Source organism: Alosa pseudoharengus, unplaced genomic scaffold, assembly GCF_046254945.1.
Source record: "Alosa pseudoharengus isolate Yale_2024_CS ecotype anadromous, Long Island Sound unplaced genomic scaffold, YU_APseudo_1.1 YU_APseudo_1.1_scf_22, whole genome shotgun sequence".
In the NCBI taxonomy this organism is placed as follows: domain Eukaryota; kingdom Metazoa; phylum Chordata; class Actinopteri; order Clupeiformes; family Clupeidae; genus Alosa; species Alosa pseudoharengus.
In genome coordinates this window covers 12177633-12204352 of record NW_027468680.1, presented here as the reverse complement: position 1 = coordinate 12204352, position 26720 = coordinate 12177633, and the positions used below count along the sequence as shown (strand labels likewise).

Below are 26720 nucleotides of genomic sequence, written 5' to 3'. Positions count from 1 at the left end.
GTCCAGATGACAGTGCATCGGCGGCGAGCAGCATGGAGGTGACGGACCGGCTGGCCTCCCTGGAGCAGCGCGTCCAGATGCAGGAGGACGAGATCCAGCTGCTCAAGTCAGCGCTGGCCGATGTGGTCAGGAGGCTCAACGTCTCTGAGGAGCAGCAGGCCATGCTCACCAGGAAGGGACCAACCAAAGGCAAGGCACCATATAGACCCTTTCAACAATAAAAACAAAAACAATGCTTGAACGTTCTATTTGGGCCCCAATCTACTTCCTCTGCATTAAGATAACATATGGAATGTTTAAAAGGAAGTCTTGTGGGGCCAACTATGATGCTGATAATGGAACTCTCTTGAAAGGGTCTATAGGCTACTTACCCTTACAAGCACACACACTAACACTCTGAATCACCACACTCACTGCATACACTTACTTGCTTAAACTTTCCCTCCACTCACACTTAGTCACCCAGATTTACTCATGCTTAAAGTTTCTCATATCCTACTGTAGCCTACCTCCTCAGTAGCTATAGTCTCTGAAAGGGCTATGGTCATTTCTGCTCTTTTTTAAAAGTTATGTGGGATTGGGACATTCTGCTCTGGTTTTCCTTGTTGACAATTGTGCTCTCTGTCCGTTCGCTCTTTTATCTCGGTACCATCATTTTTGTGTTTGTACCTTTATTTCAGACAGATACAAACACACACACACACACACACACACACACACACACACACACACACACACACACACACACACACACAGACACACACACACACACACACAGCAAGAGACACTCCCTCACACAAACTGCCATGTAATTTAAAATTGGATTGTCTCCATGCAAGCCTCCTCACTGAACGGAGCCACTTAATTTATGGATTACATTTATTGATTTTTTCCATGAATCTACTTTAACAGCCAACACGACTCTAATCCGACATTGATTTAAGGGGGTACACGGAACATCTCGAGAGGCGACTGACGTTAGATTTGATTCAACTCCATTTCCTCTCTCTCCCACATCTTTCATTTACCACTGTACCTGTTTTACATTGTAATTGATTGTCTTTCAGTCTCCATACTCTTGTGCTTGTGTTCTCTATCTGTCCCATGCTCGGCCTCGATATCTCATTCTCCTCCTCCTCCTCCTCTCTCTCTCTCTCTCTTTTTCTCTCTATCTCTTTTTTCAATCCTCCTCCTGTCTACTTCTCTGTCTGTTTCTCCTATGTGGGGCTGGTACACAGACCCCGTGGGCTTACGAAAGTCTACTTCAGCAGACAGTTATACAGGGAAACCAGGTAGGCCCCAGGTCTCTCGCTGAGTGTATCCCGCTGGTCTGCACACACACACACACACACACACTTAAACACACTTAGAGCATGCTTTAATCATCCTTACCTATGGAGGCTCTCACTGAAACACACTCCTCTCACTCCCAGAGCATGCATACACACTAGGGGTTCGGAAGGGCTTGGCTCCTGGCTAACTTCAGCGAATATTACTCTGATCTCAGATCAGCCAAGCTTTACTCTAACACCTCATTTGTGTTAATTCTGCTCTGAATCTGGCTCAGACAGAATGTTCAACACACCACTGGGCACTCAACGCACAAATGTGGATGTTTAATGAGTACCTTTTTGGCTAATGGATTTCTTTCTGCTTTATGCCTGAGATGCTGGCTTGTGGTTGTAGAACTTGCAGTAGCTAAGCTAGTAGGCTAATGTTTGGAGCATCACCTGCAGATTATTGTACACTGCTAGACTACGCTCACCTGGTGTGTGGCACATAATCACAGGTAAATATAGCACTCTGGTAAGCCCGGATGAATCACCATGTGTAGACTGAGGACAGAGTTCTTCCGTTGTGCTTTTGTAACTGCAGGCATTTCCAACCACTATTTGAAAATGAGATAACTCTATTTGGATAGTCCATAGGACATGATGTAATATGTAATATTCAATACACATTCCAGGTAACAATTAGGAACTTCTAACTGTCAAATGTGAAGTAACTGTCAACTAAATGCTGAAAAAACCTCCCAAAACATATTTTTTTCTGTCTCTTGCCAAAACCTGAAATGTAAGCTAATTCATGTTCCCCTATGTCACCCAAGATTGAGATCGCTGAGTATTTGTAATGGACTTTCCTTAAAGAGCAGAAATAAATGTGTCGAAGTGATGTGTGAAGGTACTTTGTGTTGGTTTGAGGTTTGTAGGTGTTGGCTACTCTGGTGCTATGCATGATTATTACTGTTTTGATTGCACATTCTTCTTGTACTGCATGTTTGATTTGGCTTTGATTTGGTGAATGTTGTTATAGGAAATCTGTTTTTTAACAGTACTCATATTTTAGGAGGTGCTGAAAATGAAAAACTTTGATCTTTGATACACGTCATCAATGATAATGATGATGATGATGATGATGAAATGGTTCTTGATCATTTGATCTTGATTCTTATGGTTCATTTGGCTGACCGGGTGAGGTAGCCTACTGAAGTCGATAGCACTACTCATATTTTAGGAGGTGCTGAAAATGAAAAACTTTGATCTTTGATACATGTCATCCATGATGATAATGATGAAATGGTTCTTGGTCATTTGATCTTGATTCTTACGGATCATTTGGCTGAGTGGGTGAGGTAGCCTACTGAAGTCGATTCCAGCACTAGTTGTACTAACTGTACATGGCCCAAAAATTTTCATGAGAATCTCTCCTGAGAGACAGCATTCATCACCCCCTCTCTGGCTCAGCCTCATACATATACACTCTCTGGCTGAAACCCAGAGAGGAGAAAGGAGAAGAGAAGAGAAGAGAATGACTCATGTCTGCGCTCGTACCTCATAATCCTTCACACTCCATGCAGATTCATGCAAAAAAAAACTCTCCCTCTCATCTCTTCATCTCTCTTTCTCTCTCATCTCCCTTCCTCTCTCCCTTTGCCTCTCTCTCTCTCTCTCTCTCTCTCTCTCTCTCTCTGTCAGTGTCTCTCGCTCCTCGCCTGCTGTGCTGTTTCATCTTGCGTCACGGTATCTCTCCAGTCTGCTCTGCCAGCTTTGCCCGGCGTGCCAAGTACACCCAGCGAGCACACGCAGCAGCAGCAGCAGCAGCACTGGGAGCGGCGGTGGCAGACGCAGCAGTGCGCTCAAAGCATTGAGAGGGGGAAAAAAAAGATGAAAGGGCCTCGGTGACTGCAGTGATAAATATTTAATGGGGCCGAGTGGCGGAGGGCAATGCAAACAAAGGCGGCCTCCGCTATCTGTGCTGTCAGCAATTATACGGCTGGCAGGGGTGAGAGTGCACCATAATGGTTCCCTAATGCAGCAGAAGAGAGAGAGAGAGAGAGAGAGATGGAGAGAGAGAGATGGAGAGAGGGAGAGAGAGCATGATAGAGAGAAGGGAGTGAGAGGGATGAAGTGAGGGAGAGAGAGAGTGATAGAGAGAAGGGAGTGATAGAGAGAAGGGAGTGAGAGAGGGATGAAGTGAGAGAGATGGAAAGAGGGAGAGAGAGAGATATGGAGAGAGAAAGAGAGAGAGATGGAGAAAGAGAGAGAGAGAGAGTGACTCTTCAGGACTGATGGGTGTGTTATGGCCAGAAAATAAGAGAAAATGTTCTTCAGCTCTCTCTGCCTCTTCTGCCTCCTGTCCCCCTTCATCCCTCTCTCTCTCTTTCTTCCCCCTCTCTGTCTGTCTACCTGTACATCTCTTTATCTCCCGTGCTCTCTCTCTCTGTCACTGTCTCTCCCTCTCTGTTACAGTAAACCCTCCACGTGTTCAGCACTCTATAGATAACTCACTTCTTGTTATCTGTCTGTAGAGATGGGGCATGCATCAGCTCTAAGCTCAGAGCCTCCTCAGGGCTGTAGTTTGGAGAGGGGCAGAGAGAAAAGTGGTTTGAGAGTGTTTGGTGAAAGAGCAGTAAAAGGGGGCTGCGTGAGACACATAATTGATCGTGATTCAGAGCATGTCCTTGCCAACGACGGGAACAGTTTAATCTTTCACAGGAGCAGAGCAGGGTTTGGCTTATTGCTGCTTTCTCTCGACGGGAGGGTTGTTTTGAAGTAAACAACAGTAAGTCACTCACTTAGGCCAGAGATGAGAAAAGCGTCTGTGCTGTTGAGACAGTGTAGGAGGTGTAGGAAGAATAATGACCTTGATGCTTTTGCTGCCGATCCCTCAATCATAAAGTGCCTGAATACACTCCATCACATCTGTTGCTAGGGAAGGCACTTCTGAGCATGGCCTTGTGTTTGATGATGATGATTAAAAAACTGTTTTTTTCCCCCACAGTGCCTGTATACTCCTAATCCCTCAGAGCTCAAACTTGCTCAGTTTGCGCGTGTATAACATTTTCTCTCCTCTCACTCGACGTGTCTGAGACTGTTTGGACGCCCACCCTTCTGCTCTCTGTGTCCTCTCTGCCCTTTGATGGACGACGCAGAGAGAGAGAGAGAGAGAGAGTGAGGGAGAGAGAAAGAGAGAGAGAGAGCAGACACTCTGAGAAGCTCTTACACAGAAACGTGTGATATAGGGACTCGTTCAAAATGTTTGAATTTTTATGCAGCATTGTCGGAAATCATTCTTTGGAGATGGCGTTTCATTACCATTTCAAAGAGACATAAAAGTAGATAAATGTGAAGATCCAATATTGTATTTCATCTTTTATTGTGTCTCTCTCTCTCCCTCTTTCTTTCTCTCTCTTCTCTTTTCTTTAGCTATGAGCCATAGTGATTGTAGAGTATAGAGTTAATGTCATTTCCATGCCCACATGGCTCACCTTCTCTGTTCTTCCTCCCTACAGCTCGCCCAATGATGGCTGCCCTGCCCCTAAGGCCCACTGTCAACAACGGCACTGTCCTACCAAAGAAAGGCAGCGGCACCCTCCCATCCCCCTCTGGCTCCCGCAGGGACGCCCCAGCACCAGCGACCAAGAGGTAGGACCCCAGCCAGGAAGTACATCCAATGCAATATCAGAGTGTGGAATTCCAGCTTTTTTGTTGTGACCATAGAAATGAAGTTTAAAGTATGATAAGCTGGTCTCGGATCAGTTACAGTGGGGTACAGGAAACAGTGGTAGTAGTAGGAGTAGTAGTAGGAGTAGGAGTAGTAGTAGTAGTAGTCGTAGTAGCACCAGCAGCAGTGGTAGCAGTAGTAGCAGTAGTAGTAGTAGCAGTAAGCACTAGGCTAGTCTCCCATCCATCCTCCCTGTGTGATCTCACATTTTTGATTTTTTATGCAGAACAGCAGGGAAGATCTTTTGACATCACCCAGTTGACACTTTAATTGCACTCTAAGTGGTTTGTTGACCAGGGAATCTTCCATATAAATGATATATATCATCGATGTGAGATGCCAGTCTAAGTGTACACTCCACTTTCTGCCCAGCAGGAGAATCACTGAGAGCATAATATAGATGCAGTTTCTCTGACCGTATTGTGAGTGACACAAGATTCCATAAAGCAAGACTTCCTTGCAGCCTTGCGGCCACGAGTGGGGTTATAATGTGTGTATGTGTGTGTGTGTGTGTGTGTGTGTGTGTGTGTGTGTGTGTGAGAGAGAGAGAGTGTGTGCCTGTGTGTGTGCGTACACACTCCCACTGACTCTTCATTGAACCCGAGAGAGGTCTCTAAATAGATTCAATTTGCTCCCACCAGTCACCTCTCACGGCTACTCTCCCCAGAAAACAAACCACATTATCGATACGCTACCCTGAGCTGGACGAGGCCTGGCTCATTACAGTGAGGTCTGTCTGAGTGTTGCACAGAAACACACACACACACACACACACACACACACACACACACACACACACACACACACACACACACACAGACACACAGCAGGCCACCGTGGGGTGGATGTTTTTTTTTGTTTTTGCATTTCCATTTGCGCACGTGGAGCAAGTTCACCACCCCTCATGTCTGGATTACACTGATCCCCCCTCGGCTGCTGCGCTAGCTGCCGTTCATTAGAAGAATTGATCCCTCTCTTCTCTTACTGCCTCTTTACTGCTAACACAGGCTTTTAGTGGAATCACCCATTGTGCTCCGCTAATGTTGCGTTCAACCACTGAAATAAGCCCACACAGGGGGCAAAACACTAGCCCTTACTACCTCCACCCCCATCTAGCCCCCCCCCCCTCTCTAAATAAATAAATAAATAAATAAAATAAAACAAAAACCCACCCTGCTATTCTTATCTCACAAGCAGCTCTCACTGGAGAGCATGGCTGACACTTTTACATGCATAATAGGCTGGGGAGACACGCCCATCATGACGAGCGTGTCTCATGAGGCTGTGACATTCAGATGCGCTGCTTGATTAAGTGACTCCAAGCTGAGGGAGCGCAGGTGATCAATCTTGGGGCTGTCGCTGGCCCTCAATGCCCTGCTCCTCCGAACAACCCCCCCCAACCCCCCTCCCCCCACACACACACATACACACAAACACATCCTCCATCACCCTGCATGTACTTAAATTATCATAATCGTAAAGTGATGGATGAATGGAGTTAGTGAGATAGCGGGAATGAAGGGAAGTGGATAAGGGAGGCAGTACGCTGGAGGAAGTGAGGATGTGTTAGCCACTTGCCACCAGGATGTCATCAGCAGGCATGCATGGCACACTGAGCATGCAGACAGTGGGGGGGGGTCAGCCACAAAGGGAAAGCAGCAGGCCAACTAAACCTCAATGGAGGGGGGAGGGATTGGGCTTTGGCTTTGGGCATTGTGTATCTCAATTGCAAGACAGAAAACCTTAAAGCACAAAACACACAGCTAGACTGTGTAGTTCTATGTGTGTACCACACACTGAGAATGAAGGATGATGTCAGAGAATATTAACATATTATAATATATAATGGAAGATGTGTGTAAATAGCTAGATTTATTTGTGTGGAAAAAATGAATAATTGTTTGTATTTGAATAGGCTCATTTCATGTCACTATTCATTCCAATATTTGATATGAGTATTTTTCCACATCATTTATTTTTTAATTTATCACATCTTCACAACTGCCTTGATTCATTCTCTGAGTCCTCAGACATGTTTGTTTTCTATTTGGTTTGTGAATCCTAATGCACATGTTGATAGCCTGCCAGTTTATCTCTTTTCTTTCTGTGTCCTCTCTGCAATGCTGTGCCCAGTAATGGCACAAAGTAATGGAAACTCTCTAGGGACAAAGTATTTCACAAGCAAACATATCAAGATACTAAAGGCATAGTCATAGTACATTCGAAAGAGACATATGATTTAAAATGTGCCGCCGGTATTGATGTGTTCTATTATTCATCATTACATTATTCTTCATTCACAGTTTACTGACAATGCACCCACTTATGTCTCTATGGAACACCAGTAGTCATAGAAATATTATACTACAGAATGTCTGAGCAATTCTGACATGTACATGATCTCTTTGTCTCGTATAATGATGTTTATATTTCCTAGTTTCAGTTTTAGTCTCTCTCCTGAGCTTCCTGCTGCTGGATTCATAGTCCCTAGTGTGCTGTATATATCCCATATCCCTTACTCCATGTAAACTCCCAATTAATTCCTATATTAATTAATGTCTTAATTAACTCCTATTGTTCTTATTACCACTCCTACACTGCATGTGGGTCCTCTTTAACTCTGCACATGCTTCTCTCATTTCCCTCCTGCATGCGCTCTGTCCAGCTCAACCACTCTCACCCACAAGCCTCCCAAAAGGTGAGATTCAGCGGCGGCACACCCCAGTGAAGTTAGACAGGGCAGTGCAAGCTGCGGTTTATTGAACCTCACTGTAGAGAGTTTATAAATAATGTATGGCACTTAGCCTGAGTTACCCCCAACCTCATATTTCTTGAATTAGGGGATTTTTTTTTTTTTAACTATGATTTGTTTACTTTCAATCAAATATTGTTGCATTTCCAGGATATGAAACCATTTCCCATTGACAGAGTATCACAGGGCTGGAGAGATGGCCTGTCTACTTCGCCTCTCTCTTTTATATTCAGTTTCGCTGCAGTCCAAATGTATTATTGATTTCTCTCCCTCTATCATGAGTAACACAGTTTGCAGTGCAAACCTTGTGCAAACTCTATCTGAACACAGTGAAAAATGCATGAAGCACCCATGTTCCACATATGCTGTACTCAATTCATGTGAAATGTTACATTAGGATAGATATCATGGTACACTATATGTGAACTGCATGTTCAAAGCAGGCTCCCTCTATTCATACAAGCTGCACAGAAGTTGAGAGAAATGTTATGTGCAGTGCAGTAATGTCAATACATATAACATTTTGTCTCAGTATTTCTAATGCATTATCTTTACCTTTGCCAAGATATTAGTAACAATGCCATTAGATACTAAACTACCATACTATAATATCAGTAACATTGATGGTTTAGATACATATTGATTTCTTGGTGGGTTGGTTCAAAAGTGAAGTAGATCAGAGATGGAAGTGATTACAAAATGGCTTCACATCACATCACACGTCACCTCTGGTGCAGAGTGTCAGTGAATGATAAACATCCTGCTCCTGCCACCGTGACAGTGGGGATAAGATCACCGGCCGCGACTGACCGCCGCAGGGCTGAATAGGCGTTCCTCCTGGTGCCTGGATTACCACTGAGCCCCGCCAACCACTGGACTGCTGATGGGGCCTTTTTCACTCTTTTGTTCAGGCATTTGAAAGGGCAACACGTCGGCATGCTGTTGCTGTGTCCTCTAAAGTTAGCTAGCACTTTGGATGTGAATCTGCTGCAGGACGAAAAAAGAAATCCAAATAAATATTTAAAGCTGTTGGCTGCTTTTCCAGCAATTGTCTCACTTCCTGTGATGTTTGGCCAAACAAAAACAGTTTGAAAGCTCAGTATTTAGTATTCAGTCTTGCTGGGTGGAAGGAAAATCTAACCCAAGTGCTTGCGTCCTACTGCCACTGGGCTCTAGCAGTAAAAAATCAGCACTGACTCTGTCGCTGGAGGCATACTGTGCCGTATTTATGACATAAAAAGAACGGAATGGTGTATAAATATGCCATATTAAACGCTAATGGAATCCCAATAACAATCCAGCCAAGTTCTGAGTGCCACAGATGCGCATTAAATGAAAGCAGCATGCTGAATTTCTCTGGACATTATCACTAAATATGCTTGGCTCATTCGCACTGCATCCTTGACTGAATTACAGATAATAAATCACGGCCGAGGATGCTTAGGGGAGCAGGGGTACAATTCTGAGTAGCAGCACTGATAGGCAACTGTGTGGGTATTGGGGAGACCTACTGAGTAGAATTTCAATAGTGGGTAATGAGCAGCGAACAGAACCGAGAATCAAGGGAGTCATATTGATTTAAAACCTGTGGTTACATTTTCAGGTTAAATGTTATGTTTAAATTGCCTTGGAAAAAACTATTTGGAAAAAAAACTATTAGATGAGGTGAAATCCTTTGAAGATGCTGAATTCATTCACATAAGAATCTGATTTAATAGAGCAGTCTGTGATTTGTATTTCCTATAAACTCCTTCGTGTTCATGCACAATCCTATCCAAACAAGATAAAGATTGAGTCGCACACTGTTCCACTATCAGCTTGTTGCATCAGAAGCGTTGACAGGAAGGGTTGTATTTTGGTTGTTGAGCTCAAATGCCAACTACTTCAGATATCACAGATGGCACCTTTAATAGCTCAACCTTGTGATTTCAGGTGTTTTAAAAGGCTTTGCTTCCTTCTTCTCCCCCCTCAGCACTGTGAAGAGGACCAGCTCTTCGGAGCACGTGGGCACCCAGGGACGTAAGGAGAGCGCGGGCGACGCCAGGGGAAACCGCACGCGTGCCGGCTCCACCGGCAGCAACTCCAGTGGCAAGAAAGCCAGCGAGAGGTGAGGGACGCCGCCGAACCATGACAACACACACACACACACACACACACAGATGCTCACAAACACACAGACACACACACACACACACACACACACACACACACACACACACACACACCTGCACATGCACACACTCATACAAATGCACAAAACACACCAATTCAAACAGTCTCACACATATACACATCACACATGTGCTCTCTCTCTCTGAGGCAGCTCTAGCATGCTGTGAGTGTGTGCATGCAGTACCTGATGGCCTCACAGGCTGTCTGAGTTGGAAATACTGTAACTGGGTGGGAACAGTAATGGGAAATGAGACATGGGCGTGCCTGGTTTGTCTGTGTTTGGTATTATTGTGTTATTGTCTGAAATTAAATGCATGTGGCAGAAAATATAATGCAATAGACCCTGTGTGTGTGTGTGTGTGTTTGTTTGTGTGTGTGTGTGTGTGTATGTGTGTATGTGTGTGTGTGTGAATGTGATCCACCTCCCCTTCGCTGACTCATTCTGACCACCTATTTTCCACTCACCCTGCAGCAAATTGAAGGAGCCAGTATTCAACGCAGGTAAGATTGAGGTGTCCTGCTGTCCGTGTGATGTGAATAGCTATCAGTGGCACTGTTGTGAGACTCACCCCCATATTACCCTCACTATGATCATTACCCAGAGTGCCTATTGAGCTGCGGTGGAGCGACAACAATTGCAAAGGGAAGATTAGAAAATGACAGATATAACAACTGCATGAAAGTAATGCATTATTGGGTATAACCTGTGTTATAGTCCATGCTGTGTTTAACATTTAACGGTACATTTTATGTTACAATTTGAGTGAGAGAGAGAAGGAACACACTAACACACACACACATACACACACACACACACACACATACATACACACACACACACACACACACACACACACACACACACACACATACACACACACACACACACACACACACACACACACACACACATTCACAGTATATTTTAAAAAGGATTTTAATTAAGATGTTTACATGCATCAGTTTATGCTCTTTGGCACCATCAACGTCTAAATTATTATCATTAATAGAATAATAAAATAGGGCACTCAGACTCTCCTCTTTTATAACAATGAGTCTTTAATGAAACAGTCCCAGGGCTTGATCATTTGAGGGTAATGGACTGATAAAACCACTGCTATTACAAGTCACTACACCACCCAACACCCCCATGAATCCTTCATCAAGCTCACTTCCTTCATTTCCACCTAGTTTTTCCCCCATCATGCTCTTTTCTTTTCCCATCTCTATTGTTAACCTTTTATCATCAGCCATCTTCTCCACTCCAATTAACATTTACTCTGATTTGCTTCCATGTAACTGTATTGATTAGCGTTTAAAAGGAATCAGACCTCTCAGCAGTATTGATTGATATATACTGCAAGCTGGTTAGCGTTAGCTCTGGGAATGCCTGCTGGCCAGTTAACTATCACAGGCCGGTTAATCAGCCTCTCAAGTCTCCCATGTAAGGCGGACGTGAGGGATTCTCGTAGACAGGTCCTCCTCGTGAGTGATGGAGACGGTAAAGATGTCCCGATCGGTCCAGCTCCCCTCCAGCTGCAATTAAAATGCCACCGAGGACGGGCGAGAACAGACAGACCTTAATCCCCACAGGAGATCGCTCTTCAGTGTAGTTCTGGATATGCACATTAATATCGCATCTCATTCCAGGACATTCAGCATATTAATGGGTGTTTGACCTGCCAACATGAAAGCCTCATCTCATTATTTAATGAATGAGAAATGGATGCATATATTCATAATCTTTCTCATTTTTTATTTATTATTGATGCCCAGCACAACACCAATGTATTTACAATATCATTTTTGAATTCTGGCCCTGCAAATGATTCATACAATTCAAAAGAAGCACCACATTCTGGCAGTGACGGTTTTGATATAAGTATATTTTACAAGAACCTGCACGGGCACTTCCATGGTCTGCAGATAAACACCCAAAAGGTTATATGTGGGTATGTATGGGTTATGTATGCATCCACTGTATCTGTTTTCTTTTAATAAGATGTTTAAAAAAATGTAGTCTAGGATAAGTACACACAATAACAACCCAAGGACTGTCTAAATATTATTTTAACCTGATGCCATAGCGAGCTCTACCTCCTGCAAACACTTCACTGCGCCACTGTTTCTCCCCCATGTTGGGGTTCTGATGAAATAACGCAGGAAATGTGTAAACTCATAGCAGGACGTGTTTGTTGGCTGAAGGCGATGTTCTCTCAGCGTCTTTACTCATATCTCAGGATCCCAGAAGACTTTTGCAAACAGCGCAGAACTTCTGCAGAATAATAAGTGGAGACCGATGCATAACAAATGCACTCCAGCATAATGCTACAAAATGGCCTTTTAGCTAATTGAAACTTTGTTATTTTCTGACTTAATCTTCAAATTAATATCTAGAACACAATTAGTATAAAATGTATTAGTCACAGTGCTTTGTGTCCTATACTCATATATATTTACAAAGTCCTTCTAATGCACCGTGATTGATTTACATTTGGTGTAATTATCTGTATAATAAGATTCAGCAATCACTGAAAAAAATGACATCATTTTCCAGAGTGTGGTACATCCACACCTCTTACACTGACGTGTTTGGTTAATACGCTAATTAAAATAATGTCTCCAATTTGACGAGATTGTTACAGCATGTTCGTTCCCCAAGTGGTCAAAATCCAATTCAATTGACCACTTAGAAAAATATATACCTAAAAAAAATCCCTGTCTCATAGCAGACTACTCTGCTGCTGTTCACTTCTCCAGGCATGCATGTCAACTAAGTGTGGATGTGCAGCATTAGTAAACCAGCCCCCTTGCCAAGCGAGGGATTGCAACATGAGCTGACAAGCTGGGCTCGGCCCCTCAGGTTCCTCCTAGTTTTAATGATCACGCTGGGCGACTGATTAATTGAAATTATAAACGCGATGCCATCTTTTTCCCGCTTAAGTGAATTAGCCTCATGCAAAATGAGTTGGAGGTGAGGACTGGTAATTAGGACTGGAGCTCAGGGCTACCGACACACTCTCTCCTCCACCACCAAACTTCTGTTGCGCCCCCCCCCACACACACACACACACAGACACACACCCCTAGGTGGAGTTGGAGGGTAGGGGGGTAGGGTAGTAATTATGATTGGTGAGGGGGGGGTGGGGGGCTGATTGCGGGAACCTGATGATGAACAGCAGGATGGGCTCTCTCTGTCTCTCTCTCTCTCTCTCTGTCAGTCTCTCTCTCTTTCTCTGTCTGTTTCCTCCCTACCTCTTTCTCTCTCTCTCTTTCTCTCTCTTTCTCCCGTGGACTCATATGGTTTTGTCTCTGTCTCTGTACGCTCGTAAGGGATGCGACGTGTGACCCACTGCAAAGGTAGGCCCAGCTCCCCTCTCCCCAACTCTCCCCTGACGCACCCTCTCAGCATCCAGGAACTCCACGGCCAAAGGACACTCATACTCTCCTGTAGTCAATTCAGCAGCTTCATGCAAAGCCACGTTCACAGTAAAATCATGCATCTTTTTGCAAATTGGGCCGACAAGGAGACCTCCCGGTGATTGTTAAGCACTATAAATAAAAGACGAGAAAGGAAGAAAATAGGTCTGAATGGGAGAAAAAAAGACAAAAAAACATTTTTAAGGCAAAAAAAAGCTAAAGTGCTGGAATCCTGGTGCTGGCTGCTCTGACTCATCTCTCCTCATCTCTCCCGCATGAGTCGGTGAGACCAGAGTTACTCACCCAAAGCACCACGGACACGTTCGAGCTGAACCTGGGCTTGAGCCAGCACCGATATCGTCCATCATGGACTCTGACTCACTCCGTGTCCTTGGCCTTAGAGTGTCCAGTGGCCGATGCTGAGATGAGGTGGCCCTGCAGGGAAGAGGTGGAGCTCTGTGGGAGAACAGTTTGGTTGGATGTGTGTGGTAGCAGTAGCAGCAGCCCTCTCCACCCCTTATCCAAACACACAAATGAAAACTGTTAGCAGTGTGCCGTGGACTAACAAGCACATTTCTCCCTAACTGCCCCCCCCCCCTCCACATACACGCATACACCAGGCGCTAACTACCCCTGCACCTAGGGTTGGGATTGCAGTGATTTGCCAGAGAACTTGCCCCACTCTGCTCTTTAACCAGCATGAGTGATTGCCACCTTCACAGAGAAGCAATTGTGCTCACCGCCCCACAGCGCTTACTGTATGCCACTCTCTCTCTCTCTCTCTCTCTCTCTCTTTATCTATGTCTTTCTGTGTCTCTGTCGCCATGGGAACTCTTGTCGAGTCCTGGCATTTTCCCTCAGACTCCTGGGAGCCGATGACTTCCAGAGTCGAGCGGCACAAATGCCAAACATTTGTTTCAGTCACAAGCTTTGTGGGGATTTCTCGTTTGTTGTGAAACTGTACAGTTCGTCTGCTTGCCCCCTGGTCTTTTCAGCATGTGCTGTAGGCCACTGCGGACTCTTTTCTACAGCCTGGCTGTTGAATGGCTTGAGTTTGCCACATTATGTGAACAATCTAATCTCTGTTTTTGTTCATATGTCATGGTATCATACTGAATACGTGAGGTGGATTTGCATACCAGCGACTTTGAAGACCCAACATTGGTCCCAACCAGACAGAAAGCTCTTACTCCTTACCCTGGCTACCGATTAATGCACACATATTAAGCTACTGTAGCTAGTGCTTTGTGTTGTGACTTTTAAAAGTTATCAGGCTTAACTAGAGTTAGTGTTTCTCAATATACAGACTGTTATGACCCCTTGTGCAAATAAGACTCAAAGTCCCAGAATCCTCTTGCCCCTTTCAACTCCCTCAGACCAGTCATGCCCCAGTAGGTAGACAACCCTGTGCCAGTCCTGTGTTTCGTGCTCGTTGTGGTGGCCTGAAAACACATACAGCTAATTCTAAGAGAAATGACGTCTGACCAATGTCTACCGTTATATGCCCCCTCCCCCTCCTGCTGCCCGCCTCTCCTCTCTTGTCATTGGCCCCTTCCAAACCTCACTACTTCACCTTAGTAACCGTGCAGATCTATCTCAACCCGTCAAAAAGGATTGGATCCACTGAGGAGCCCAAATCCTCGGCAGCCGCCGCCACCACAGTCGCAGGCCGCACCGCTAGTACCGTGCTGGACACCGCCAAGAGCGCGTCTGACAAGGCGTCCAGGACTGGAGGGAGAAAGGCGCCACCGTTCAGCCTACCCATCCGAAAGTGTCCCAGCCAGTCGTCCTATTCGCCCCTAGACACGCCCAGTTATAGGAGCCCCATTAAGTCCCCTAGCCAGTACTTTCAGATATGTTACTGAAAATAACTATGTGGTTCGGTAGGTTACATTAATGTTGGTAGGACTTACTTACAGCTTATGGAGGTCTTTCTTTTTCTTTATATTCTTTTTTTTAAAATCTGTCACTCCATAACTGTATATTTTTTGTGAATGTCTTTCTGTGTGTGTGTGTGAGTTTGGGTGAAACATACAGTTTGCATCCAACCTTCTGGTTTGTGTTTTGTTGCATTGTTTGGGCAAGTCCCAGTTTTATTTATGTACACACCATTTCTCCCCATTTCTGTTTTGTCTGTACATCACATCAGCTTTTCTCTCTTGATGTTTGTCATACACACTTTACAGCCAAATTAACATCCAATGCTTGCTGTTTTGTGTTTTGCCCTGTCTGTCATCTTGTTATCTGGAATATTTGTCTAAAATGCTTAATAAATTGACTCAAAAAGGGCCACAAAGCTCTACATTGACTTTTGCTTTTATTCCCCACTCCACTCCCCTTTCCTTTTAACACACATGTTTTGTTTTTAACATCTCATGCATGAACAAAGCACTTCAAATCCCATGCCATCCCCAGGACCTGAGAGGAAAGAGTAATTATCTTCATCTCTCTCTCATCACCTGTCTGCTTTAATCTTCCACTCACCTACTCCCCCCCTCTCTCTCTAATGCATCCCTTCTTCCCTTGCCATTCTCCACATCAATAACAATAATGCCACACCGGCAACCGCCTGCCACACACACACACACACGCACACACACACACACACACACACACACACACACACACACACACACACACACACACACACACACACACACACACACACATGCTGGATGGAGCGAGGCTGCGGAGGCTGCTGCCTGAATCTGTGTGTTGCCTGTTTTGTAGAGGAAGGGTATGTCAAAATGTATTTGAAGGGACGGCCCATCACCATGTACATGCCCAAAGACCTGGTGGACTCCTACTCGCTGGAGGCCAAGGCTGAGCTGCCACCCAGGAAGCTGAAACTGGATTGGGTGTATCCTTTTGATTGACAGGCTGCTTAGCCAGTCATGGCAAATTAGTGTCCACATGTGACCCCAGAGATGTATTTAGTGGATCCCAGAAGGTCTTGTTCAAATATGGTGGTCTATCAGATATTGAAATGCCACATTATCCCAATTATAGATGTTAACACAGGCACAGTGGCACAGTGTATTATGTTATGAATGGTATCTTGTTGTCAACTGAGTAAGACAATTCTGAAAAGGAAAACAGCAAGTTGCTATTTATAAATTAGCATTCATATATGCACATTTCTCACACATTTCTCACACATTTTCAAGGAAATGACATGCTAAACATTTGTTATCAGGTAAAGCATGTGTATATAGTGGGGTGGTATTTCAGAAGCCTTGTAGACAGGAAGTGTAAAAGAGGGTTGTGTTCCAGTGTCTGCCCACCTCTGTGACTTAGTGGGTTAATACCAGAGATGTGGTTGGAAGGCATCTCGTCTCGTGGCTCAAAGCCGTGAACACATTCTGTGTGTCTCTCCGTCACAGTTTGGAGGTCGAGCAACACCCCCAAGGGATTTTTCTCATGCTCTGTGCCTCCCCCTCTTCCTCCTCCTCCTCCTCCTCACCCTTTCCCTCCAGTTCAGATTATGTGTAATACATACAGCCACAGACAGGCAGAGTCAGAGGACACGGCTGAGTAGCCACTTTGGCAAGCCTGCTCTGCATGCAGTCTATGGTTCCACCACAGCACCGGACAGGCTGATCCATTTAGGGGAAGGGCACCTAGGAGGGCATCAGTGTCCCATTGCCCAGAGTCCCAGAAGGCGTTGCCAAAAAAGAGGAAGAGGAGGAGGTCAAAGTAATATAAGCATGTCTGTCCTCCTCCCTTCTCCGCAAGCCACATCAGGCAGGCACCACCTAAAAATTGATTAAACCGTACTGGGGCATGAATAAAAAATGTGTGTGTGTGTGTGTGTGTGTGTATGTGTGTGTGTGTGTGTGTGTGTGTGCATGTGTGTGTGTGTTAGGGCAGATATATAAAAGGAAATATTTGGCATGGTGCTGAGGCACTAAGGCAGAGAAGTGTTAGGCTTTTGGTTATTAGGTGACTCGGTGTTCAGCCAGGGAGCGCATCTCTGGGGCATCCAGAAATGAGAAACTGGACCGCATCCGAATACTAAAAAGCAATGAAAAATGAAACACATCTGACCTTTACTCCAGGAGAGACAGACGAGAGGAGAGGGAACACCAGAGACAGGGAGGCAAAAAGTCCAGGGGAGGAGAGAGAGGGTGGGGGGTGGGAAGGACATTTTTGGGAAAATTCGGGCACACTAGTACTACTCTCTAAAGTGTTGTGTGCCTTTTTTCATGAGCAATGTGCATTGTAAAACAGTTAAATGGATGGGAGAAATTGTGGAAAAAAGTCCCCATAAAATGAAACAATTTTCATGATGACATTTGTTTCACTTGTGGGTCTGTATGTGGGTTGGTAAGAATGAGAGAGAGAGAGAGAGAGATGTCGATTTGCAAAGTGAAGGAAATGACACTACAGCGTAATGAAATCCGCTCAGCAGTGGTCTCCATTAGACAAACACATCCAGTCACGGTCTTTTGCACTCCTGGCCATTTGCTGTCCTGGTCGTTTGGCTCTTGACTCTCATCTGCCCAGCTACGGCTACCGAGGACGGGACTGCCGCTCTAACCTGTACCTGCTGCCCACGGGAGAGACCGTCTACTTCATTGCCTCCGTGGTGGTGCTCTACAACGTGGACGAGCAGCTGCAGAGGCACTACACCGGCCACACGGACGACATCAAGTGGTAAGAGACGGACACGGCGTCTACAGGCCACTGCATGGTGCCCATGTCCTGTGTCTCTACAGCAAAGAGTCTTATGAGCGAAAGTGGTCAAACCATGCAGAACTGTTAAATAGTATACTGAACATTTGCAGAACTGTTAAAGTGGATCAGATTTCATTAGCAGTATGCAGCACTGATAGTATACTGTACATTTGCAGAATTGTTAAAGTGGATCAGATTGCATTGGCGATATGCACTGCAGTAGTATATTATGAATTTGCTCATCCATGTCCCAAAATGAGCAAAGTGATGTGAGTGGGGTTTAGGTTTAGCAAATGCTTTTGTCTGAAGAGAGGGAACTTGCAACATTAGGTTTAGGTTTCAAACCCCGGTTAGCCATGACTGTACGTGCCACTGGCAACAGGACCGCAACACTACTGCGGCTCCACCATACTTCTGATCTATCTCCATCTCTCTCTATTACACAGGGTCTCATTGGAGCAACCATGTTCAACTTATACATACAGAATTGCTAAAGTAGACCAGGTTGCATTGCATTACCTGTATGAGGTATTGGAGTCGTATAACTTTGTCACACTCAAATAATAGAATGTTGATGACAAGCATTACTCATACACCTCTTTGCTCAATAACTGTAGTTATTACGGTTGCAAATCCAGATGATTTGTACAGGAAATAAAATATTTTCTTACTGTGTGCGTGTGCATCCCCCCAGCACAATGTTGCTAGTCCTCTTATTGAATTAAAGACAGTATTTCAACTCCACTCTGTGTCTTCAGAATGTGCACCGTTAATGGAGGTTCACTTGTTCCCAAGCAACACCACTCTATATTCCTCACAGATTATGCCTTATGTTTATAACTAAATATACATGAGCAGTAAGGTATTATTTATGAGATATTATTTATCAGGTGAAAGTCAGGGTGAAAGCAACTATTAAAAAAATGATTCTGACCTATGAGGAAAATTCAATTTGAAATGTTTACTTAAAAGAAGACAGCAGCACATAGAGTTAAATAATTACATTTTTGCAATTTACTGCACATTCGTTTATTATTGTATGACATATTTTGCAATCATTTGAACATGGTCTTCTCTCTCTATATATATCTCACTCTGACACACACACACACACACACACACACACACACACACACACACACACACACCTCCCTGTTTGGTATTCTCGCACATAACCCCTCAGCTAACCTTGTTTAATGAGAGTAGTAGACCAAACCCACTCTCCGGCATCCCCATGTGTTCCCCCCTCCCCCTCCTCGCGGCCTCTAGACAGGTAATTATCTCCAGGCGAGTGGCGAGCGAGTGCGGCGACCTCAGCCGTAATGAGGCGCTGTGCTAATGGCCAGCCGGCGCTAACGTAGGCAGGGCAGCTCTCGTCCTGTGTCATGCCGTGCCAGTCAGTCAGCGATGAGCTTAAGTATAATGAGTGCTGAGTCACATCACACACACACACACACACACACACACACACACACACACACACACACACACATACACACACACACACACACACACACACACCCCCCAACCTGCCCATCACCTGATCAGGTTGGTGCTCCATCTAAGAGACAGACAGGCTCCTGACAGTGCAAATCCACTCTCTGTCTGTGTGCTGAAGGATGACTGTAGAGGAGTAGTGGAGGAGAGAGAGGGAGAGAGAGAGGGAGAGAGGGAGATAGGGAGAGAGGGAGAGAGAGAGGGAGAGAGATAGAGAGGGAGAGAGGGAGAGAGAGAGAGAGAGGGAGAGAGAGATAGAGAGAGAACCGGTGGTGGTGATGAAGGGAAGGGGCAGGTTTTAGAGAGACTGTGTTAGTTAGAATACTCAGAGAGCCAGTTACGCTTAGGTTGCTCTGTACTGACCTGTGTTAAAGCTGCAGTTGGCAAGATTTTTTTGATCATATTCACTGAAACCGACACCATGCTCCGACAGAACAACATAAATCAGCCAGTTTTAGAAAAAAAACCTGTACTTCTACCTCCACCTAGAGCCTGTTATTTGTTTTGCAAAAATCCACAGCTCCCGGTTCTTCTGGTCCAATCAGAGCAGGGCTGTGTAAGATCTGACTGTCAATCACAGTCTGGTGCAGTCTGGTGCGCACTGACGAGCACAAACTCGATGAGAGGGTGCTTGGTGGTAGTGGGGGAGGGGCATGAGAGTTGTAAACATTCAACATTTTAGCTAAGTCCCCTCAATCTGTCAGACTTGCCAACTGCAGCTTTAAGTGCTCTTCAAGGGCAGTGTGATTCTCTGGCCAAACAAAGAGAGTTGGACAGCAGCAAGACAGTATAAATACCTGCCTCTTATTAACATGGAGATTGATCCATGTCAGGTTCAATTTGTTAAATACATGTAACAGCATATTATCAGAAATGGAATAAGTGATGGAACAGAAGCAATTGAATTGAAAAGAGGAAAAAACAAAAAGCTTTCACTTTTACTTTGTTTTTCTCAACAGCCTGGCTGTCCATCCTGATAAAATCACCATAGCAACGGGTCAAGTGGCTGGCACTTCTTCAGATGGCAAAGTAAGGGTCTCGCTGTCTCTCTCCAGCTCACAAAAGACATTACTTCCCACTCTCGCACAACATGAAGAGATCTTTACCCACAATACAGCCACTCTGGCAAAGAGCACAGAAAAAAACCCTTTCCCACACACAGTACAGAAAAGAAAGAGTAATTTTGTTGATGTATTCAATTATATTTGAATGTTGTATTTGCCACATGTAATCAGTTGTTGTGTTTTGTTTGGTAAAGGTGTATGGTGTTGTGGTGTGTATGTCTCGCTCTGTCCTGCCTCCTAATGGCTTGTGTGCTTTGGCAGCAGTTGGCCCCTCATGTGCGGGTTTGGGACTCTGTGAGCCTGAACACCCTCCACGTGCTGGGCACTGGATTCTTTGACCGCGCCCTTGTCTGCCTGGCCTTCTCAAAATCGGTAGGCCTGATGGCTATGGCACTGAACTTACTAACAACAACATACCTTGCACATTATTCTATCAATTACCTTGTTAGCATCATAGTGTATCTAGATTAAAGGATGATTCCTCAAACACTATGAAAATCATTCACCAATCCATTAAATCCACAAATGCACTCTTGTGATTGTGCCAACAGAATGGAGGCAGCACGCTATGCGTGGTGGACGACTCGAACGATCACGTACTCTCTGTGTGGGACTGGCAGAGAGAGGAGCGCTTGGCTGAGGTCAAGGTGAGAGGTCACAGGCCATTCGCCTGCTTATCTGGACACTTTCTCGTTTTTCCAAAATAAACACCAGAGGGATGTTACATTTCTAGTGCTATAGGTAGAGTATTTCACACCAATCGACAACCAAGCCTGCTTACCGTCAAAAACCAAATCACTAACAAATCAACCTTTGTGGGCAAAAAACATTACCAACAGCCTTCGAGAGCATTTCACTGGGGCTATCAAGCAGGCACCCTCCATCATCCGTGTTTCATTAAATTAGGCATATCCTAATATGATAATAGTATATCGACTATGTTACATAAGGGTATATTTCAGTGAATGTCTCATGGATGATTGGGAGCAATGATATTATTGTACGTTGCCTACAGCATATTGCACTGCCATAATAGTGTTTGTTCTTCTGGCTTTCTCTTCCTCCCTCATCTCTTTCCTCCCCCTCTTCCGTTCTTCCCCTGCAGTGTTCCAATGAGTCTGTGTTCGCAGCAGACTTCCACCCCACTGACACAAACATCATTGTGACTTGTGGAAAATCCCACCTGTATTTCTGGACACTGGAGAGGGGAATGCTTGTCAAAAAGCAAGGACTGTTTGAGGTGTGAACCGAAAATTTAATATAACACATACTGTATAATGGTGTAAAATGTAACATGTAAGATAAATGCAAGATGTGTTGTTATATCTGACATAAAAGACTAAGGCTTTCTCATTTTTCAATGGCAAGAATCATTTTCTTCTCACCCTAGCTCAATTGGAGAAATTATGAATTAAGTCTTGTATTGTTCCTAGTGATACAGTAGATTATTGCAGCCTAACAAAATCCTAAAAAACATATTACACTGTGAAATCTAAGGATAAAAATACCAAAACAGTACACACATGCCCTTTTAAAACTACAAGACAAATAGCATATCACATGCACGTTTGTTTAAGTTATTTGATTTGTTTGATGATATACTGTATGTGTTCAGATATTTTTTATTGGTGTATGAAAAGTAAATATGCAATGTTTATGTTTCTTGCAGAAACAAGAGAAGCCCAAGTTTGTCTTGTGTGTGACTTTTTCAGAAAATGGCGACGCCATAACAGGAGACTCCAGTGGAAATATACTTGTATGGGGAAAAGGTATAAAAGAAAGGGATGAGATGAAAAGAACAAAAGCAAGGGAGAAGGGGGGCAAGGGGGAGAGAAGAGAAGGAGTGAAAGTGAGAATAAGTGGGTGAGAAATTAATTTATATAGCGTAAAGAAAGAAACTATGTTACATAAGGGTATATTTCAGTGAATGTCTCATGGATGATTGGGAGCAATTTATAGCGTAAAGAAAGAAAGTTTAAAGGATACAGCTACTGTAAGCTACATCTAGAATTTTACTTTTCTACGCTAGTCTCACATTTTTCATTCCGTTTTAGTTCAGGACATCAAAACAGGAAGAGATCTTTTGATGCAGCTGTAATGTCGTACCCTTGAAGTGTGCCTCTGTTTGACACAACATGGTGACAGTAGCGACGTTGGCTCGTGATACTGATGCCCATGGCCTCACTTTTTACACGCTCTCATCAAAGAGCTCTTTTCAGCAACTCATGGGTTCAGAGCAGGGTCACACGCCACTGTCAGTGTTCAGTTAGAGGCCCCTGAGTGTGAGCAGAGCACCTATTGTGTGTGCATGTGTCTGTGCACTATAGCGTTTGTGTGTGCGTGTATGCTTGTGTGTGTGTGTGTGTGTGTGTGTGTGTGTGTGAGAGAGAGAGAGAGAGAGTGAGATAAATGTGAGAGACAGAGTTTGTGTGAGTATGTTTTTGTGTGAGAGAATATGTGTGTGTGTTTGTTTATGCAAGTGAAAAAGAGAGACTGATTGAGGTTGTGTGGATGCATGCATGAAAGGATGGAAGCAAGTGTGTCTGTGTGAGAGAGAGAAAGATGGAGAGACAGTGTGTGTGTGTGTGTGTGTGTGTGTGTGTGTGTGTGTGTGTGTGTGTGTGTGTGTGTGTGTGTGTGTGACTGTACACTCCTGGAAGGATTCCTATGTGTGTCTCTGTCCGTGTCCCAGGCACTAATCGCATTAGCCACGCCATTCAGGGGGCGCACGAGGGGAGCGTCTTCGCCCTGTGCATGCTCCGCAACGGCACGCTGGTGTCTGGGGGGAAGGACCGCAGGCTCATCTCCTGGGATGGAAACTACCAGCAGATTCAGGCGGTCGAGGTGAGTGACCTACAACAGCAACACCGGCACCACACTGGCCTACAAATGTGTGTCTTTTAGCAGGCCTTTAATACTTTAAGTTTGGTACGGTTGGTATTCGGTGAAAGTTTAAATGGAACAGAAGTGACTAAAAAATACCTAAATACCATACATCTTACCTCAGGCAATGTCATGATGGTTTGATGGGTTGAATGATGTCTGATGAAAAAAAAAGAAACTGTACCAATGGTAACATTTTGAACTCTATTTAGGCCTTGTAGACAAAGAGGATAGTCATTAGCCGTTAGAGAACTTGGGGGCAGCTTGCAGGTCAGAGTGTTCGATGGGTGCCTGTGGTCATCACTCTGCCTCCAGTGATTTAAAGGCTCTCTGCCATCTTGCCATTATGGCTCCTTGTGTGTTCTGTCTGGAGTGTGTGTGGCTATCAATAGTTCAGGACTTCTCACAGTTCTCCAATTGAGCTTCTTAATGACACTTTAATGGAGAATGGTATAATGGATAGGCAGCCTTCTGGCACCTCCAGTTTACCACTTCATTTGGCAAGATTCATTGTCATTTCTTTTCAAACGCACGCGCACACACACACACACACAGACACAGACACACACACACAGACACAGACACACACACACACACACACACGCGCGCACACACACACACACACACACACACACACACACACACACACACACACACACACACACACGCGCACACACACACACACACACACACACACACACACACACACACACACACACACACACATACACACCTACACATTTGAATAAATTTCATCCCAATCCCATCATCCTCTCTCCACTGTTTCTGCCCCCAGGTTCCTGAGGTGTATGGTCCAGTCCGCACTGTTGCAGAAGGCCGGGGCGAGAGTGTCCTCATAGGGACCACCAGAAACTACGTACTGCAAGGCAGCCTAGACGGCGAGTTCATCCCCATAACGCAGGTAAGATCACACAGTGCCCCTCCAAATCTGGTCTACACCAATGCTCATGCCTGGTACAAAACCACAACCTAGTCCTTTGTTAGGAGTGGTCCAGAATTAGTATATATATCTGCTTCTGTGAAAAGTTGAAATATTCCATCCCTTAACTACTTCATATTTGACTAAAACCTGTAAACAGCAGCTGGGCATATGACACACAACCAGCCAGCTTACATTGACAGAGAGGATCTCATCAATCACTTGGCAAACTAGCTTAATTTCCACACCTCGCTGATTGCTGAGTCTTCCTTCATGCACACATCCGTAAAACACTTTAGGGCACATCTGCCAAGGATTACACAGCCCCATCCAGGTGCAGCCCAACCCTCAGGAGAGCAGGCTGGGCTACGGAGATAATAGACTTGGCAGATTTCAAATTACCGGTGCTGTCTTTCTCATTACAAAAGAGGTAGACTTACTGTTTTGGGGCTTGATGGAGATTTCACAAAGAGCTTCACGGATGTTAAGAAAATACAAATGCATCTGTGCAACTAATGTTCTTTATGAATAAAGAATGACAGCATTCAAGTAATAGAAATTATATGTTAGGCTTATGCTTGTGATATGGTGTATGTGTATAATAGGGCAGGACCAGTGTTTGGATCTCATGAGCAAGGCACACCTTTAGTTGAACTTTTTAAACAGTGTTCCTCCTTGTTCACTCTGCTTTCACAGGGCCACACGGACGAGCTGTGGGGTTTGGCAATCCATCCGCTGAAGCACCAGTTCCTCACCTGCGGCCATGACAAGCATGTGTGTCTGTGGGACTCGCTCTCCCACCAACCCGTCTGGACCAAGACCATGGAGGTAGTGGTCAGTGATTAGTCATTAATAACTATACAGTACAGCACATATAAACGAACAACACACTCAAATGCATTAAATTACAACACACACACACATTCACAAGCACACTGACTCTCTTTCTTATTCACAACACATACTCTTGCACTTTCTCTCCCATGATACACCCACCCACAGACACATGTAACATTGATCATGTCTGTGCTCTGATTTCTCCTACCCCTCACTCCTTCGTATATTCCTTCTGTAATTGAAAATATTATCTTATCACCACCTCATGCATATTTCCTTCAGTTTCAGACACATTTTGGGGACTAGCTGCTTTTTTATCATGAACTCACTCGCTGTCCTTAGTTAAAATGATGGTGAAATTACCATATCATTAATTGCCACCAAAAGCAGTATCAGACTCTAATTTGTCATGTCTGGGTGTGTGTGTGTGTGTGTGTGTGTGTGTGTGTGTGTGTGTGTGTGTGTGTGTGTGTGTGTGTGTGTGTGTGTGTGTGTGTGTGCAAGGCTGCTATGACTGTTTGGCTAAACAAGTTTTTGATCTTCCCTGTGAACAGGACGCTGTCCAGTCCGCTGGATTCCACCCATCCGGTTCTGTGGTTGCCATAGGAACGCAGACCGGCAGGTATTTTTTTCCTCACTTCAATCACCTGATAAGATCCTGTCTAAATGTTAATGTCAGCTGCGTAATGGGAAACTGACAAAGTGACCTGCCATAAGTTGCCAAATCTGTGAATATGCATCATAATTGAGAGAGGACGCTGACAGTGTGGTGTAATCTATAACAATGTAAAACATCATGAAATCTCCACTGCATGTGTGTGCCTTGTTTTAACCTAACTGCTCATAAAAAAACCTAAATGTCTTTCCTCCGGGATTACGCATGAGCCAGAAGCCTATAAACTGGCAGATGTCCCCTTTATTGTATTTGGGGCTTCATACGCCATGAGGGGAAAAGGGCTGAGGAAAAAGCAATACTCTGTGATGGGCCCTTTCAGTGATAAATAACCCATTTCACAGATGGCTTGTCTTGGACACTGAGACCAAGGATCTGGTGACGGTTCACACAGACGGGAATGAGCAGCTGTCTGTAATGCGATTCTCACCTGGTAAGGCCCCAGATTTCATTCACCACTAGGATCCTTTAATATCAAATACAGGCCAAAGTGAATGAACGGGCCTTTAATAAAGGAGATTGTGAATCAATGCATGGATGAATGGACATGCAGAAATCAATGAATGAACGAATGAATGAAAGTGAAAAAGTCTGAAAAAGAAGGCTTTTTGATGCTTAAATCACGACAGAGTTTTTTGTTTATTCACCCTCCGCATCCAACATCCGCATGTCTCCCCTTGCTGGTTTCAGATGGTAATTTTCTGGCCATCGGATCACACGACAACTATATCTACATCTATGCTGTAGCTGAGAATGGAAAGAAGTACAGCCGCGTTGGGAAGTGCTCAGTGAGTCATCTGT

The 26720-nt window shown here is 44.6% G+C and overlaps 1 protein-coding gene across 13 annotated transcripts in view; it reads left to right on the top strand.

Moving 5' to 3' along the window:
* The window catches only part of eml1 (EMAP like 1), a 59878-nt gene that overhangs the window by 30143 nt on the left and 3015 nt on the right, over positions 1-26720 (top strand). For 2 of the 13 annotated variants that reach the window (XM_076300565.1, XM_076300558.1), the window contains exons 2-21: positions 7-189; positions 1239-1292; positions 4793-4925; positions 7670-7702; positions 9729-9863; positions 10401-10429; positions 13262-13288; positions 16079-16208; positions 17855-18004; positions 20482-20551; positions 20848-20958; positions 21138-21233; positions 21692-21826; positions 22256-22355; positions 23279-23430; positions 24266-24391; positions 25106-25243; positions 25801-25868; positions 26264-26352; positions 26610-26707. In XM_076300565.1, the coding sequence (XP_076156680.1) occupies positions 7-189; positions 1239-1292; positions 4793-4925; positions 7670-7702; positions 9729-9863; positions 10401-10429; positions 13262-13288; positions 16079-16208; positions 17855-18004; positions 20482-20551; positions 20848-20958; positions 21138-21233; positions 21692-21826; positions 22256-22355; positions 23279-23430; positions 24266-24391; positions 25106-25243; positions 25801-25868; positions 26264-26352; positions 26610-26707 (2057 nt within the window). The remainder of the gene's footprint in view (positions 1-6; positions 190-1238; positions 1293-4792; positions 4926-7669; positions 7703-9728; positions 9864-10400; positions 10430-13261; positions 13289-16078; positions 16209-17854; positions 18005-20481; positions 20552-20847; positions 20959-21137; positions 21234-21691; positions 21827-22255; positions 22356-23278; positions 23431-24265; positions 24392-25105; positions 25244-25800; positions 25869-26263; positions 26353-26609; positions 26708-26720) is intronic. The other 11 variants (XM_076300559.1, XM_076300560.1, XM_076300563.1 and 8 more) reach the window with 11 other exon arrangements.